Source organism: Leguminivora glycinivorella, chromosome 2 (genome assembly GCF_023078275.1).
Source record: "Leguminivora glycinivorella isolate SPB_JAAS2020 chromosome 2, LegGlyc_1.1, whole genome shotgun sequence".
In the NCBI taxonomy this organism is placed as follows: Eukaryota; Metazoa; Arthropoda; class Insecta; order Lepidoptera; family Tortricidae; genus Leguminivora; species Leguminivora glycinivorella.
In genome coordinates, this window is record NC_062972.1 from 7,072,808 (window position 1) to 7,092,238 (window position 19,431).

Here is a 19,431-nt window from a genome sequence, read left to right on the forward strand (position 1 = left end):
TGCATGGGGTAACATTGACCATAATGACACATAGTTGATTATTGTCTGATTATGTCACGGTACTTGTTGAGACTGATAATTTTATCTCTTCTTGTGATAAATATTGAAACAATTGCAAATAAAGGTGGTTTTTCGAAGATGGTAATTTTTATTTTTAATCAAAGTAACCCCAAAATAACGTTAAAGAGTTGTAATATTTGACTCTGCGAACCGTTTTTTATCTTTTCTTGAGATAAAATACTTTTGTAAGGGATTACATTCGATTACCATTAAAAAAATACATAGGGTATCAAAGTAGGCAATGTCAGTTTAAGTTTGATAACATCGTTTTTTTTTGCGTACATTATTTTGTTACCTTTCTAGATTTTTAGCAGGAAAAGACTAAAAAAGTTGATGGTCCCATTTTTTTCTTTCTTTGTTACGTTACATTGACCAATTATGGAATTTATACTTCTCTAACTTCTACATTTAATGGGTAAAAATACCCATTAAATGTAGAAGCTAGAGAAGTTTAAATTCCCAAATTGGTCAATGTAACCCCAGTTTACGGCAGACACCGTGAACCTTTTCTAATAATTCTCTTTTTATTTGAAAGAAAAATCGTTACGATACTAAAATATGCAATCTGAGATAAAAAGATGCTTTTAGTTACAAACTTAGTTCAGAATTTTTTTCTGTAAAACTTTTATAAATTGTTCTACCTATCAAGTTCAAAATAATTTTCCTAGAAAGTCTTAATAAAGTTCTGCTTTTGAGATTTTTTCATATTTGAGAAAACAGCCCTTATTGCCTGAAATACGGCGACATTGATATTTGCTTTTTCGTATTTTGATGGTATTTTGACTACACTGTTGTATTTTTTGCCATGCTAATTTGAACCTTATCTCTGAGCGATGTTTTTTATTTTCAGTCACGTCACAGATGTTTATGACATAACATCTAGGTATTTAGCCATTTAAAAGAAACTACAAGTGGCTTTACAGACGTGGCGACTGCAACTGGTACAGGGCCTAAGCCATAATTTAAAATTATATTGTGATTTTTATATGTATTTGTGTTTTATTTAATGCTAAGTATGAGTTTCAACATTTTCAACTCAAGAAACTGAAATTAAGAGAAGAGACTAGGAAATTGGATAAGATCAAGAGTCTGATGCAGATAGCGATGGCGGTATTGGATATGATAAGATATTCCCTGTCTTCCTTTGGGTCTCTGACTTGACTGATGCTAGCTGTACTCTATTCATTAGGTTTTTATTTTATACACATGCTTTATTTTTGTATAAACTAAATGATAAAAAAACCTAACGACCAAAAAGAATAAAGAAAATATCTGATAGTCTTTAATACAACCCGCATATACGTAATGCACAGCTCAGGCCTCTGAAGACCTGCAGGGCAATCATGGTCGCGCGATAAATGATAAAACATCGGGCCGTCCCTATCGCACTTACAAATAAAGCGATAGGGCTGATGTTTTATCATTTAGCACGCGACCATAATTGTTTGCCTGGAGGTATCGACCTTCACACACGTCTTTGAAAAATGTTTACGGGGATAGGCGGGTTGACGATTTTTAATCTAAGTATAGAAAAGTAACGCAAAATGAAGTGCAAAGTAATTTGAAATACACCTAGGTAAACAATCAACTGAGTAAGGAACGTTATCTACATATTTAGGTAAATTAAAGTCACATGAGACATGGACAGAGAAGGAAAGCTAGATGACGCGTATTTTTTCTCTGTCTTCTTGTATGCTACCTTTTTTACAGTTTTAATTTCTCAAAGGAGGTCAGTAGTTGACTACAAACTCAAAATAACACTCTTGAAAAAAGTACCTACATACATGTTATTTATATTTCTGATCTAGAAGTTTATCGCATTGTATTTTTACACAATCTATTGAAGTCATAGCTATATCACCACATTTCCTTAGTTTTAGTGCCTATAGCTTACGCATGTTCACATTGAGGCGACTTATTTATACGTAGTATAGTTAAAGTGTACAAAATTAATTAGGGGGCGCAAAGCCAAACGCTTGAATGCCATATTTTTATAGATGAAAAATATTTAGAATAGAATAGAATAGAATATTTTTATTCGAAAGCACACAGATAATAAACAATTTTACACTGACATTTCATAATAGAACATACCAATTGTTATACTTGTTAGGTACCTACAATTAAATAATAGGTGGTGAGATAATATAGGTACACATACCTATAAATCATTATTAAAATTATTACAAATATGCAAAAACTATTGTGTTGACTAATTAAAAAACAAATATATTGTAATAAATATTCACTTAAACCTACATGTTTTGCAAAATAGGCAATGATCTACTTATATTAACGACGGTACCTACATCACTATGTATTTATTCATTTAATCTATAGGTGGTTGTTTTTACCTAAGTCAAATATTTTACTGTGATTCACCTATTATGTATTATTATAAATTTTAAAAATATGTATCATTTCTTTCATACCTGTATTTAGTTTTAAGACAATAGTTAGCATTTGTCACTACTTTTAAAAAAACTTGTATCTACGTCAATGAAAAGAAAATTGTAGTAAGTATGTATGAAATGCATATAGACTTACTGCGTTTTAACTTTGAGGAACAGCGTGAGATACGAGATTTTTTAAAAGTAGTGACGATATGTAGATCTGGTAGGCAAGCATGGTCGCGTGATAAACGATATAACGTCAGGCCGTCCCTATCGCACTTACAAATAGTGCGGAAAGGACGGCCTGACGTTATATCGTTTATCACGCGACCGTATCGGTGCTGGTCGGTGCATTAGTCACATGAAACGTATAGCCTGTCCGCTTTTCTAATATAGTCCCTAAGTATATCATTCATACTATTAATAGCATACCTAACTGGACCTTAATTTTAAAAAATCGGACGGGCTTTAAATACTTGGTATTTTTACTAGTCAGGAGCATTATTCGACCATGATATCTGGGGCCCATTTCTCGAAGCTACAAGTTACAATTTACAAGTGGTAGTCGCTGTCTAATATGACAAGTTGAAAAGAGACTTCCGCTGGGCCACTGGTGACATTTCTAAAACAGGATAATATTGTTGTTAAAAGGTCGAATATTAGCTCCAGGCTACTTTAGTTTTCATGAACTCCACCCATACCATACGCACAGTAGAATTATACATTTCACCCAGTTTGTTATTTTTTTAGCTGTTTATTAGTCATAGTAGTAGAGTAATTTGTGTTAACAGAGCATGCAATAAAAGTTGTGTACATAAAATTACAATATAAAGATATGTGAAAGTTTTTTTATTGTTTTACTATCCTTTTTTAAATACTAAACATTAACAGGTAAGTTGAATGAAAATATTTTATTTCACTCTTTGCCTTCAAATATTTTTCTAATAGAAAATGTTATATTTGCAGAATATAACAGAGGCCATAGTGGTCCCGGATAACGACCAAGCTTCAAATGGAAATAGGACGACGGAAGACAAATCTCAAGAGAATGTTACAGAATCGGCAACATTGGCCCAAAAACAGGACCAACTCAAATCCATAATTCTTAATGCAACCTTGTGCAATGATAATAACACAACTGGTCAATGCATGAATAATACAATCCAAGTAACGCCCAACTCGACAGACAGTGTAAAAGACTCAAATGATACCACACATAAAGATTCTGTAATGCAATATGTAAGTGGTAAAAATGATGATGTACCTGAAAAAATAAGTGGACACATCAGGAATAGTCTTAAAAGAAAGAAGCGCTCTTTAAATGTTGCATTAGATAACATAAGAAGTAATAGTGCCCCAGAAATACTTCACTACGAAACCAGACATGGCCCTAGAGAGAGAGAACCGATTTTACCCGTGCATAAACTGACGCATAATAAAATACAAAGTGCAGATTTGGCAGATTTTAATATTGAAACTTTACATGGACCTTCCGGAAATCTAGACGTAAATAAACAAGAAGCCTGGAATAATAATAACCAACTATTGCAAAAAAATCCACCACAAAGAGATGAGAGTGATAATAGCAGAGAAAAGGGTGACAGTTCAGAAGAAAGCAAGCCTTACATTAGTGAAAGAGATAATGACAATTCAGGAGAAAGGAAACCTTACATCCAAGAAAGAAATATTAATTCGGGTGAAACAAAATCTGATGTCAATGATGCCAGTGACGAGTCTGTTGAAACAAACAATGATGAAGGAAGGCAGAGAACACATGATGCACCTGATAATAGTAATGAAAGCTTAGAAAGTGAAGATCTGAAATTGCTTTCAAAAGATGTCGACAGTAAAGAAAATGTAGAAAGCAATGAAAGTGTTGAGGATAGTAACCGCAACTCAAATCATCTTGCGGCGCATGCTAGAAATATTGACAGTGATGAAGTAAATGACACTTCGAATGAACAAGATTCTCCTCTCGAAAAGAACTCTAAAATTAATAGAAACGACGAGGACGAATCGGATGAAGAAAATGAAAAACCTAAAGAGGAACTCAAGCAACTCACATTCGACGCCTCTGATAAGTCTGTTCCTAAAGACATTCAGGATGTGGATTTAGGTGATTTTAGTTACGAGCGAATACAGGTCGGTAAAGACGGTAAAGTTGAATTAGCAAAAGATATATATGGTAAGGACGACAATGACTCAGAAGAAGAAAAGCCAGTGAATGATAAAATTATAATAAAAGACACGGAAAATCCTCGATCTGAATATATTGAGAAAGTTAACAATGATGAGATCAAACCTGTTGTAGAGTTGAATACTGAAAGTCACAGTAACGAATATAGTGACGAAAATGTAGATAGTGATGGCCAACAACGACAAAACGCAGAAATAAATTCAGAAAATTCGAGCGTTGAGGATGCATCTGATGAAAAACAAAATAACAATGAAGAACGAAGTGAGAAAAAAGTTGCACAAAACGATGAACAGCAAAATGGTAACGTAAAGCAACAATTCGAGCGCATACCTTTGAATTACAAGCATGACAAGAAGACTGAAAACAAAAATAAAGAAAATGAAGAACCAATAGATGTTTCTGAAAATGAGAAAGATGGAACATTAGATACTTTATTGCCAAAAGATAAACGTTATGATGAAAAACTTAATTTTAAATTCGACGATGTGAGCATAAAGTTACCGGAAATAAAACTCCCTGATGATATATTGTCATACGATTATAAAAGTTCACCTTATAAGAAAAAAGTCGAAAAATAAAAACAGATTTTATCACTACAGTGATGAACATAGTGACGAATATCCCAAAGAAATACCTTACCCTAAGTTTGATGACGATAGAGGTTATTACAAATATGACGAACCATATGAGAAAAAGCAAGACTACAAGAAGAAATCTGCAGACGACGACGACGATGATGATGAAGGCGTGGATCTGTACGAAAAATTTGTGCGTGAAAGATTTGGGAAACGTGGTTCATTTGAAAAGAGATCAGAGGCACTCAGAAATGAAGTGTTCAGGCCATCAGACCCAAAGTTAAGTGAGACAATTCAACACATTCTCAAAAAGTCAGCAGCTAATCTAAAACAAGCCGAAAAGAGTGGAGACCCAAAGGCTGGTTACATGTGGACCTTAGAGTACGGTCAGAATTTATAAATGTAATGAAGTAAACATAGGCCAACAAATTTTTAAGGTACATATTTATAAATTAAGATTTAATTGTAGTCATTAGCATTAAGGTTATAATAGGTGACGAATAAATAGAAAATTTATCATGTCTCTATTTTATTTGACATATTTACCCTTAACCTGTTTATGAGAGGGGTTCCTGCATGACACCTCCTACTCCCCCTAAACGGTAGGACATATTTATAATAGTATCGAAATTATTTTGATGTACTTACACTTGCACCTTGGGGAAGTTCTTTGTCTAGCAAGGCCAGTGTCCAATAACTGGTCACTCTATACCATAGATTTAGAATTATTAAACTAGATTGTGTAGTTAGGTCAAAAGTGTGTCCACATGAGAGGTCATTGTTTGGGCTGGTGTCCCTCTCGCACTTACTGACAATGTCAACATTATTCAGTGACGTCATCACTGTCATACATTGGGGATACCAGTTAATTTTCAAAGTCACTACTAAATCTACTAATACCCAATTAAAGGTATTTTTTAATTATACAAATCCTTGATTTATGGGCATTAAAATAATTACATTATAATTATTATCTAATTCTTTAAAATATATCGAAACCCTACTTTGAATATAACACTAAAATAAAATAAGAAGTTTTAAAGTCAGGTAATTAATATACAGATAAAAATACTACTACTATGGTAACCTCATTAAAACTGGTCACACGTGCGAGAGGGACACCAGCCCAAACAATGCCCTCTCATGTGGACCGTTTTCGCTAGTCTGATACGATCAACTTTGTCTCTCGGTGATAAGGTTCAATTTAGTATGGCAAAAAATGTGATTGAGCTGTCCCCTCCCCTGTAAAAGTCTTTGATCTGTACCTCACACAATTGATTTTGAATATCGCGCCTTTTTAATTTTGACATTGACAAAATTGGTTGCCAGACCTAAATACTTCTGTGTCCTGCGTTTTTAAACATGTGCTGAACAGTTTTAGTAGCATTGCCCAAATGTCACTGTCATTTTATTACTAATTTGAGTTTTGTGTAGCGATCTAAAATAACCTCAAAAGCTCCAGTCGAATATATGAAATTAACTATTTAATTTCATTTGAAAGCTTGATAGTTAACTTTAGTCAACTTTGAATCAATTTTTGCATCATAATGACTGAGGAAATACAAAAGAAACTTCAAAAGGAGGTGGAGATGATAACTAACGTCCAAAAAGAATATCATAAGGCTGTTGCCCAGAAACAACAATTAGACAGCCAGTTAAATGAAAATAAAGCAGTTAAAGAAGAACTGATTTTGCTTAAGAAGGATGCTGAAGTCTACAAGTTAATCGGACCAGTTTTAGTAAAGCAGGATTTGGAAGAAGCGAAGCAGAACGTCGCAAAACGAATGGAGTTTATTACAAAGGAGATCAAGAGAACTGACGGGCACATTTCAGCTCTGGAGAACAAGCAGGAAGCACTCCAGGAGAATGTAAATAAATTGAGAAACGACATGGAGAAACTCAAAGTCAAAGCTTGATGAAATTAATTAATAAGTTATGTTATTTCTGTATTCTGCTCTAACATTACTCAACATCTGTGCAAATGTATTTTATATCGAAATATATGCTTAGTATTAACAATTATGTTGTGGAGTTTTTCCTTGTTACCCTTACAATATTTATTTTAAAGCAGACCTATCAAGTAGTAAATCTAGTGCAGTTAGTCTTTTACTTCAATGGGTCATTATGAACCTAGCTCAAAGCCAGTATGACCATAGTCTATAATTCCATATTTAGCTGCAGGCATACACATCATTTTATCTTTAAGTATAATAGTTGATAATAGCTTATAATTAAAACTGATGTTGGCATTTCATTATTCAAGTTACATGTCTAATTTAAGTTATTGCCACAGTTACATTTAGCTTAATTGTGTCGCTTAACTTCAAACTCGGGTAAATCCATTCTGCTTTAAGGTTGATTATGTATAAATATATATATAAAATATATCTGAAAAAGAAGCAAAGTTAAGTGACACAATTGGACAGCAAAAATGTGTAAACAGAATTCTTCAATCATAGAAAGACTTCAGTGATTTATCCCAAGCTATTTTACCAGCATGATAAAGCGGTATTAGCAGTTTAAAATGAAATATAATTGTCAGATAGCAAACTTGGTATATGTTTGCCTTCAAGTACAGAAAGGGAGTATCTAAATAAAAAGATGGTCAAGATGATTAATTAGATGTACAGTCGACTACAAAGAGATGTATACTCTTGTTCACCTTATTGCATTGTAATAAGGTGAAAAAATGGATACATCTCTTTGTAATCGACTGTACAGGGCAGTATAAATTGGAACTAGATCAATTTTTGTAATTTTCTGTCAAAAATGTGACAATGATGAAAGTGGCTCTATCATTTCTACTATTTTGTGTAATACAGTATGTACTACCTATATAGGTAATTAGGTAGGTGCTACTTGTCTTGGAATTTCAGGATGACAGTAAAATGCAGAGTGAGTATATATATTTTATTGTACTTCCCAAAACATTCATAAATAGCTCACAATGGCACATTTGAAGGAATGATATGAAGTTTCTCTTAAAATTACTATCTATCACATTAATTGCCATGGCTTTAGAATATTTTTGTCTAAATATAATAACTTCTTCAGCTAGGTACCCAATAGATATATATGGAGTTAGCTCCTGATCCTGTACATCCATACATAGCTTATCCATGTGCTAATGCCTTTAGTAGTGTTGGCTAACAAATATTGACAATTTGGCTAGTGTCTGGATTTATTTCAATTCAATTTACATGAATGTAATTATATCTTTCTAGATGAATACCCACCTTAGTTGACTTTTCATTAGGCAGTTACCTAAAAATGTAGTACAAAAATATATTACTCTAAATTATGCAACTTGTTTTATATAAAAAAACATTTTTCATACATGTCTTACATTACACTGATTCAAACTTTCACGATTTTTACACATATTTAAAATTGCAAACAGGACTTAATCGCGTATTTACGGTGTTAGAGGAAACGCGCATGTGATACGCTCAGAGCTTACATATAACCGAAATGGTGTACCACAAGGAAGTATACTTGGCCCACTACTCTTTTTATTATATGTAAATGATTTACCTGATCATGTCGGACATAGATGCATAATGTTTGCTGATGACACTACTTTGATAATTAGAGCAAATGGCATTTTAAAATTTAATGATGACATAAATGATGCTCTTGTTAATGTGATTAATTGGTTAAATAATAATAAATTGAAAATTAATGTAAATAAGACCCAGGTAATGCAATTTAAGACCCCAAAAAGTAGCAGTATAAATTTAAATATACAACACGGCATTGAACATGTGGATGAAGTAGATAGGACTAAGTTCCTTGGTGTCACTATTGACCAATCCTGTAACTGGAAAATTCACGTTTCGGATATTTGTGCGAAACTCCAAAAATATGTATATGCTCTGCGAAGACTCAGTACTAGTTGTTCAAAAGAAATAGCTTTGACAGCTTATCATGGGTACCTACGTGTCTTCCATTTTGAGTTACGGATTGATAATCTGGGGCAACTCCGTAGATATGAAGCAAGCTTTTTTAGTTCAAAAGAAGTGTCTAAGAGCAATATGCAATACCCACTACTTGGAGCCGTGCAGACCTTTGTTCCAATCAACAAGAGTCCTGCCATTACCATGCATGTACATCAGGGAGTTGGCACTATTTGTTCATCAACATCCAAATATGTTTCCGACTCACGCTCAGGTTTTCCCAAGGTCAACACGGTATAGATCTCGGTTACACTTACCCCTTGCTACGACTCAAATATATAGGCAGAACGCGTACTGTATGGGGATACAAGTCTATAATAAGTTACCAAGTGGCTTCAAAACATGTTCACCTAAACATTTTAAGAAATTATTGACAGATTGGCTATTAAATAAATGTTTTTACTCCATAAACGAGTTCCTCAATACTGACGAAAATGATAATGAGGAATAATTTAAAAAATTGTATGCTAGCTTTAGTCAAGATATGTTTTAAACACTAACCTCCTACGTTTCAAAGACGGCATTGTCCCCATGGTCTCGGAGCAGACTAGCTGAAGTTGACATAAACATCTTCTAGCTGTACGAGTTTTTCGAACTACCCGCACTTGGTCCTGACTACCCACTTGAACAGTTTGTGCACTAGGGATGTCACCTTGTCGACACACAACACTCACGATATTCGGTTTTTTAACCTGCGATATTTGTACTTTTTGTATAATGGGAAGCATTATCTCCAGATCGATGGTGTTGCCATAGCACCGGTTTTGGCAAATATCTGGATGGAGCATATCAAGGCCAGTATAGACCTGCATCCTTGGCCAGTGAAGTTGTGGAAGAGATATGTGGATGATGTTTTCTGTGTTATGAAGGGTGGAAAGCAGGAAGTGGAGCAACTACTCCAATATCTTAATTCGATTCATCCTAAGATAAACTTCACATATGAATTGGAATTAAAGCGCAGTTTACCCTTTCTAGATGTCAAAGTGATTGGTCAAGTCGATGGAACCCTGAGACATACTGTGTACAGGAAGCCAACACACACTGATAGATATTTGAATGCATCCTCTCATCATCATCCCCGACACCTGCAATCAGTAGTCAGCTCACTGATGAACAGAGCACGCGACTTGTGTGACCCTGAATATTTACAGAGCGAGATGTCGTATATTCAGGAGGTACTTAGGTGGAACGGGTATGGGGTGAGAAAGTGGCAACCCAGACGAAAAGCGAGAGTGAAGCGCCCTGATGTCGCCAGGCAGCCAGCATTTTTACCTTATGTCAAAGGAGATAAGGTTAACGGATAAGGTTGGCACGGTACTAGACAGATACTCTATAAAAACGGTCTACACCCCTTTATCCAAAATTGCAGGAAGCCTGAGGTCCCCGAAGGACGTTATTCCGTACCAGTCACCGGGCGTTTATAAGATTGATTGCAGTTGTGGTAGTTCCTACATTGGTGAGACGAAACGTACCATAGCGGAAAGGGTCAAGGAGCATATCGCAGCTGTCAAAAATCGCCAGGTAAACAAGTCTGCCGTTGCTGAGCACTTGCTACAGTCAGGGCCTAACCATTGGATTGAGCTTCACAACCCTAAAATTCTCTCTACAGATCGTGGGTATTATAGTAGAAAAATACGTGAAGCCATTGAAATTAAGAAGTATAAAAATTTCAATCGAGACGAAGGTTTTAATATCTCATCCACATGGAACCCGGTCATTAGTAAATGCAAGAAACAAATATCGCAGGTTGAAAAACCGAATATCGTGAGTGTTGTGTGTCGACAAGGTGACATCCCTAGTGCACAAACTGTTCAAGTGGGTAGTCAGGACCAAGTGCGGGTAGTTCGAAAAACTCGTACAGCTAGAAGATGTTGATGTCAACTTCAGCCAGTCCGCTCCGAGACTACGGGGACAATGCCGTCCTTGAAACGTCGGAGGTTAGTGTTTAAAACATAGTAAATACGCGATTAAGTCCCGTTTGCAATTTTAAGTATGTCTTACAATTCTACATCCCCATTATCAATTCTTACTTAATATTATGTATAATAATACTTCTATAGAAAAAACCCTTCATAAAAAGATATAATTGTACAATCAATTGTATATCATAAAATTGGCCCCAGTAATATTGCATCACATATAAATAATATATTCTGAGTAATTTCAAATGTCATGTAAAAATACCTATGTATTGACATTGGCTTATAAATCTCCAATGTAATATTATAAGTTTACTTAACCCTACTCTGAACACAAGGGACACTGCAGAAAGGCATCTCCTGCTTGACGACAAAACGACCGCTCAAAAGGCTCTTTCCGCACATTCTCCCGGAACATATGAAGCAGTCGGCGTGCCAGTGCATGTTGCTCCACGACACTCCCTGCTGCTCGGGCCCGATGACGCCGCCGCACGCGCGGCAGCGCTCCGCGTAGAACTGATCATAGCAAGACAGGCATATCGGCAACCCCGTCTTGTCATCGGGCACATACTTCTTCCCGCCGAGAGGCGCGTCGCAATGATAGCAACAGAAGTGTTGCACGTGGAACGCGCGGCCCTCCGCCGCGGTGTACGGCCGCGTGAATATCAGCTCGTCGCAACCGGCGCAGCGAGGGATCTCCAGCACGTTAGCCAAGTCCCTGGCGCAGTAAATTTCGTCTTTGTAGAAGAAGTACACGAGATCCGCCAGCAGCTCACCACATTTGCTACAAGTGAAGCATTGGGGATGCCAGATGGCCTCCTGTCCCGCCCTCTCCGCCTTCACGGCTACTTCACCGGCGAACATAGACTTTTTGCAACGCTGGCACGGCACGCCCTCGTTGTAAAGTTTCCTGTTGAACTCCAACTCTGCAGGGCTAAGGGTCATTTCGGAGAGCTGGTCTACGATTGGATCAATTTGCTCGCCATATAAGCTGTCTTGTGGCGAGACTTGATATGACATGTCGTCGGGGGCGGCGGACGGGTTGTTCCAGTCGGCGGCGCCCGGGTAGGTGCTGTAGTTGGGCAGCGGCGGCGGCGGCAAGTCTTCCTCCGACTGGCTCCTGAGGTAATCACGCAAAGGAGCCGTCTGCTGAGGCTCCACCTGATTAGGCGGCTTGGTAGTTGTAGAATACTGGGGATTGATTTTTGTCGAACAAATTGTACCACTGTGCTCGGGAGTGGTCGGCTCGTGCTTCCAGCTCCAGATCTCTCCGTTGGGAGCGAAAATAGTTCCCTTCTGGAGTCTGCTGTCCAGCATCTTGGCGGTGCCCATAACGTTGTTGTTGCCGGTCGGCCAGAGGTCCGGCATGGCGTGAGCTCCGAGAGCTTTGGCGAACTCGTTGGTCTCCTCCTTAAACTGAGGATTTTTGTTGTACTCTTCGCGAAATAGTTTGATAGGCTGTAAATATACATCATTTGTGACGGGAATGTTTAAGTCGTTCAGACTTTTAAGTAATTTATCGTAGATGGGCCCGTGCTCTATAGCACTCTTGATTCTGTCAGACTCTATGTGCATCACGTTGAGCTTGTCTTTAACGATGTGGCTGAGAATTGGGCTATTTTTGTAGTCCGGCAAGTTGGCGGCGCTGCTGACAACGTTTCCTTGTGAGTCGAGAACCAGTTTCTTGTCGGAAGCGTTCTTGGGAACAATGTTGTATTTCACGCCCCTGGAAATGTTGGATATCTTCAAGGGCAGAGCGTAAGACTTGGTCCCCGAGTGAGACTTGCTGTTCTCGACCGAGTAAATTTCGCCGCTCTGAAGAGGACCCACTCTGACCACATTACCCATACCGACCACATTCTCTTTGATACGCGTAATGTATTCCTGAAAATATATAACAAGTTTAGTTTAAATATCAAAAGCAGAAATTACATAGGTGAGGTATAATTGTATAGCCATGGGTTCCTAAATGAAACAAAAGAGTGGATAGGCACAACCCGCACAACCAGTGGGTGGATGATACTGACCGTGTGCTCAGATTTCTCCTGGTCGGTGGCATGGTTGCGGATGGCGGGCGCCACGTCGTGCGGCGGCAACTGCGTGCGGAGCTGCGCGCGGCGGCGCCGAGCCGCGTCGGAGCCCGACACCGGCGCCAGCGAGCCCAGACAGGACATGTACTCGGACACCTGAAGGCACATGGTCAAGGTTCAATGCGATTACAAAACAAAAAACTAGCAACGCCGTATCGTCACAATTCTAAAGTCATAAATGTATCGTATGTCCACATTTTCGTTAGTCATAATTCGATTTTTCTCAGAAAAGCGTAACTTTTCAGGATTGCCATAAAACAAACCTAACCTAACTAATCTATAGATGACCTTAATGAAAACCCTGAAAAGTTTACCGTTTCAGAATTATGACTACTTAATGACAATCTGGCAATCATTACATTATGATTATGACTTTTGATCATTATGTCAAAAGAAAGGGATCGCTGCAATATTAGTACCTAAGATTATTTTCTTAACTAGAGAAATAACAGATAGTGGTTCTTTCGCGAGTGGTTTTTTGTTTCTTTTGTAGGTGGACCTTTAGGGGACTGACGGGCCGTCTTCGTCCCCCATTGCCTGCAAAGCATGGGAATGTAACTTTTGAATTTGTCAAGCTATAATTGGCATTCTGAACAGCAAAATTGATAACGTAAAGTATCTATCTATCTGCATGACGTATTAGTTTGACCGTTAACATCCCAGGCATCCAATAGGCGCAAACTCAGAAGAAAATGGGATAAAATGCCTTTAAAAGGCATCTGGGCGTTTATTAACACATTCACTAGTCACTACCAGACAAAAAAAAAGCGGCCAAGTGCGAGTCGGACTCGCCCACTGAGGGTTCCGTACAATCTTTCTTTCAAACTACCTACTTAAAATAATCTCCTATTTCTCATATAACTAATGACTTGACTAGAAGACAAAAGTATTAGGTACTAATGAGCATTATTGTGTATAGCGCTATCTCTCGGTGAATTCGCTAACTAATGTGCGCGACCTATATAGTATGTTGGTTTTTCAGGGATAATTCTTTATAATGTTAACCGATTTTAACAGTTTTTACTTCATTTGAATAAGATGGTTTACGTAACATCTCGTATTAATTTGAAACTTTCAGTAAAATATTTGAAAAATTAATTCTTTCTCAATTAGTACGACATTTTAACGTTAATAATTTAATGCATAATAAGCAATTTGGCTTCACACGGGGTCGCTCGACAACCGATGCTGGTGTTGAGCTAATTAAGCATATTTTCGATGCCTGGGAGGAGTCACAAGATGCTTTAGGTATCTTTTGTGATTTATCTAAGGCCTTCGACTGTGTTTGTCATGAAACATTGATCAGGAAACTACATTATTATGGAGTCAGAGGATCAGCACTAAATTTACTCAAGTCCTACTTAAATGGTAGAATACAAAGGGTAGATGTCAATGGACGGAGATCAACTGGGTCATTGGTCTCTATGGGTGTACTACAGGGATCAATATTGGGGCCTTTCCTGTTCCTTATCTACATAAATGACTTGCCATTCCTTGTAAAGACCCACCATGATATAGTATTGTTTGCAGACGACACCTCACTTATTTTCAAACTCAAACGACAGCAACAAGCTCACAGTGATGTAAACAATGCTATCTCTAAAGTAGTGAACTGGTTCAATGCTAATAATTTATTATTAAATGAAAAAAAGACTAAATGTATTAAGTTTGTCACTAATAGTAACGTAAGGAATGAGCAAACAAGTGTCGTTGTGAAGGATGAGGAATTGGAACTGGTAGATAGTACAGTTTTTCTTGGTATAACTTTAGATTCTAAACTTCAGTGGGGTCCCCATATTGTTAACCTCTCGAATAGACTTAGTTCTGCAGCTTTTGCAGTGAGCAAGATCCGTCAGTTAACAGACGTGAAAACAGCTCGATTAGTTTATTTTAGTTACTTTCACAGCATTATGTCATATGGTATTTTACTTTGGGGCAGTGCTTCAGAGATAAATACCATATTTATTCTGCAGAAGAGGGCTATTCGAGCAATATATAAAATGAACCATAGAGACTCACTTAGAGATAAGTTTAAGGACATTAATATAATGACAGTGCATTGTCAATATATTTATGAGAATATTATGTATGTACATAAAAACATTTGTAATTTTAAGAAAAACTGTGATGTACATAGTATAAATACTAGAAATAAACATAAACTCGCGGTGCCCTTCACACGGCTCTGTAAAATTAAAAAATCATTCATGGGTAATTGTGTTCGATTTTATAATAAACTTCCGAATCATATTACTGACTTGTCAATTAATAAATTTAAGAATCATGTAAAGCGTGTACTCATTTCCAAATCTTATTATACAACACAAGACTACATGAATGATAAAACAACGTGGGATTAATTGTTATTCGAAATGGTTTCTTATTTTTACGTTTTTTATTATTATTATTGTTGATGAAATTAATATTGTATTTTTTTGGACATTGGATTTTTCCTAGAAATATTCTAGACATGTATTTTTATATATACATATACCTAATTATATATTTTTTGTTTAACGATTATTTTTATATGAAATTGCATATTATAGACTAAATATTATTATGAACAATATAATGAATAAAGATATTTTGAACTAAAAATCTGAAAGTTTTTTGTGAATTAAAAAAAATTCAAGATACAAACACGATTATATTTTTCCTGTAATATTTAGCATAAAACCAATATTTCCTAAAATGTTCATAATTTTTCGTTGGTAAACTTCGGAGATAAGGGGGGAGGGGGGGAATTTTTTTTTCCACAACAAAAAATTATAAGTACAAAATAGTTTATCTGCGTTCAATTTGCGCTCTTTCTAACGATACCCCACTTGACCTTTACTGGGTACTTGAAATTTACAGTTTGCCGCCCTTTCATTTTGGCCATTTTCTACAATTAAAATTAATAAATAAAATAAAATTATACATTCTGTTTGTAGAGGTTTACAATCTTCACAATTATTCCATATTTCAAGTTGATAGCATTAGTAGTTCTCGAGATATTTAGTAATGTGACAGACAGACAAACAAACAGACGGACAGAGTTGCACCATAAGGGTTCCTGTTGTACCTTTTTGGTATGGAACTCTAAAAATGGCGCACTACGTCAGAAACCGGTCGTAATTTATAACCGCCCGCTCAGCGGGTTCTCCACCATCTGAGATCTGAGCAAAGTTTACGAGTGCCGAGCAGGCGGGCTCTTGGTTGCGAAAGTTAAATATTTTTATACAAATGTTATCAATCAATCATAATAAATTCTAAGATATGCCGGCATGATAAGACAATTTCCATTCCAGTGATAAGGACGACAAAATTATCAATAAAATCAATTTCAAAGTTACTGATACAATATTTCATTATTAGCAATTGATTGCTAAAGATGATGATTTGTTATGAGATGTATGTATGAATTTGGTATTACAGACAGATTAACATAGATTATGCCGCTGAAAATATATGTTTTAGTTATACTAAACATGGGATAGATATGGGAGTTTCCATTGCAGATAAACATGAATTCAGCAGAAGAAAACAATGTAACTCTTCCTAATGAAAACAAAATTTGATATGACATACCAACTCAGTTGAAGCATTGGGAGGCACCCAGTCAAGTTTAACAGGCTTGTCTGTCACTCCACGAATCTTTATAAGGGGCACTGGAAATAATGAAAGTAAATAACATGAATTAACATTTATTAATATTCTTGATTAATGGAAAGAAGTATAGCCAACTACAAACTCGACTACAAAGTTGACTGTACATCTAGCTAGAGCCATTTACACCATCTGTACTCTGACTGATTAAGTGGCTCCACTCCTTGTATTTTGTAGAATATTTATTTTACATTAGTCTTATACTCATTATCAGGCCTCGGATTATTTTTCGCATGGTAACATGAAAGAAAACTATGGAGTCGATATTAAAATTAAATTGTTATTTATATCCATACTCATACTCATTCACGTAATTATTGCACGCACCGATTGCAATAAATAATTTAGTGACACATCGCGTCGTGAATGATTGACATGACATTGACATGCAAATGATTTTTGATAAATCAGCTAGTACTTAGCATTACGTTACATTACCGCAAAACAAAGTAGTCTGAACCAAACAAAATAGTAACTAATTTGATATAGTTACAGGGTAAATGTAACCCTTTACCAAGCAAAAGGCTTCCCAAATCACACCACATAAATAATTTTAATTACATTCAGTAAGATTAATTTTCGATCTGTCAACCTGCACAAGGGACAAAAGTATTACGGGACTAAGAAAATTAGTGAGTATGAGTATGAATATGAATTAAAGTTTAGTTTTAATATCGACTCCATAGTTTTCTTTCATCTTACCATGCGAAAAATAATCCGAGGCCTGCTCATTATATTATCCTGGCTGTATGGTCAATCAATTTGAATCTGTCTTATTGAAACCGGATTATATTTGTCATAGAAATCACATTGATTTTTATGCTGCAAAGGTTCTACAGTGGCCTATTTAGGGTTGACAGTACTTTAGTAACATTTTTGTGAATAAAGTTAGGAACCCAGGATTGAAAAAGGAAGTGTACAAAAAGTACAACTTAAATAAATTCAAGGTGTAATTGAATTTGAGCCTGGTTAATGATGGATAACATATAACATAGATTTGTTAGGTAAGGAAAAAATATCAACAATTAAAACTAGAAATAAGGAAAACATAGAGACTATAATACAATAAAAGTATTATTAGAAGTATGGGGAAATACATAACTAGGAATTTTGGATGTGGTTTTGTTAACCATGGACTGTTCTTTCTAAGATCCATGAAATTCATATTTCGTGGAAAAAATCCCACTGTTGGACACATACATCTCTTTCTTTCTTCCAAGCATCTCCTACTTGACAGTCTTCTTCTTCCTAGAAACTGACATTCCAACCTAGAGACCCTATTGGGATTAATTCGGTTTCCACACAATGTTTTCCTTCCCCGAAAAGCAACTCAGAAATCTCCAATGACATTCAGTATATAAGTTTCGAAAAACTCACTGGTACATTGGTTTGAACCTGGAACCTCTGGATTGATAATTTGAGCAATGCCATAAAAAATTAAAAAATGTATAAATTATTGTACCTATGCATTAATCTCTCGTATGCCGAGATTATTTTTTTCATATGGTTTCCTCGTATGCGGATCCACATTCCGGCATACAAGAGGTTAAAGGGTATCTTCTTGGGGTACATACTAATGTAGCATTTAGAAAACCTACTGGTTAAACAGTTTCAACAAATGATTAACAAAAAACCTAATAAACTAACTGAAACTAGCAGAACTAGGTGAAGCAATGAAATTGAATATAAATTTAAATACTAACTTGAAGCTTTCTTAGGCTTTGCTGTCCCCAGGAGCTCAAACTGCGCCCAGCCGGAGAGGTCATCATCCTGGACGTCGTGCACGTCTTTGCTGCAGTGACAAGAGCGACACACCTTACGCCAGAAGTGCAGGTCCAGTCCAGGGCATGATGGACCTGTCAAAACAATACTTTTATTATAAAAATAAACACACTTAAACAAGTTAAACATAAAGAGTTTCATAATGACACGGGTAACAGTAATTTAATTAATTATCAACACGTAGTTATACCAGCTTGTAAATGTAAATAGAAAGCAACATTGTAAATGACCAAGCTTACCACAAGAATTACAAGGAGCACCGGCGCCGCTGTCGTGCCCGAGACGGGCTTTGCTCAGCTTCTCACGTTGGCTCTCTAGTTTCGATAACCAAGCCGGCGCTTCAGGAGTTTCTACACATGACTCACTCATCTGAAAACAAAAGCTTCTTTATCCAATATCGAAATAACTAACACATTACCAGAGGAACACTTGAATTCCCATAAATACTTACGTTTCCAGAATTAAGTTACATTTGATTTCATACGCGTAACTGTTGGAGGAACAGTTTGTAATTAATTATTCCGCAAAATTATGTATAATCTACACTACACTACAAAGAAGATTGACGGCATGCAGTAACTCATATCATGAGATGAGATTGACAGATAACAATCACAGATAAAGAGTAGTTTGACGTTCATGTGGTGCACTGACAGTAATAATTAAAGTAATCAAGAATGAAACCAAATGCCATGCTGGCCAACTTATACACTTTTACTTCAATTTTTGTTTATGTATTTAATGATTAAAAAGCCATACCCAAAAAAGTTGTTGCCTCAGTATCCCTTGGGATATTTACGCTGATATT

At 36.3% G+C, this 19,431-nt stretch overlaps 3 protein-coding genes across 3 annotated transcripts; 2 read left to right on the forward strand and 1 right to left on the reverse strand.

The window, feature by feature from the left end:
* Positions 1–3,404: 3,404 nt before the first annotated feature.
* Positions 3,405–5,625, forward strand: LOC125235391 (uncharacterized protein DDB_G0290685-like). The gene is made up of 2 exons (XM_048141944.1): positions 3,405–5,146; positions 5,250–5,625. Exons 1-2 carry the CDS (start codon positions 3,405–3,407, stop codon positions 5,623–5,625), a joined length of 2,118 nt encoding a protein of 705 aa, XP_047997901.1.
* Positions 5,626–6,649: 1,024 nt separating this feature from the next.
* LOC125242016 (prefoldin subunit 6) lies at positions 6,650–7,247 on the forward strand. Its single transcript, XM_048150723.1, has one exon. It carries the CDS (start codon positions 6,773–6,775, stop codon positions 7,139–7,141), a length of 369 nt encoding a protein of 122 aa, XP_048006680.1. The 5' UTR covers positions 6,650–6,772; the 3' UTR covers positions 7,142–7,247.
* Positions 7,248–11,061: 3,814 nt separating this feature from the next.
* On the reverse strand, positions 11,062–19,207 carry LOC125237878 (testin). The gene is made up of 6 exons (XM_048145111.1): positions 19,075–19,207; positions 18,863–18,992; positions 18,545–18,697; positions 16,764–16,843; positions 13,128–13,286; positions 11,062–12,984 (listed from the first exon to the last, which is right to left on the reverse strand). The coding sequence occupies exons 2-6, from the start codon at positions 18,990–18,992 to the stop codon at positions 11,413–11,415; spliced, it is 2,094 nt and encodes a 697-aa protein (XP_048001068.1). The 5' UTR covers positions 19,075–19,207; the 3' UTR covers positions 11,062–11,412.
* Positions 19,208–19,431: the final 224 nt, after the last annotated feature.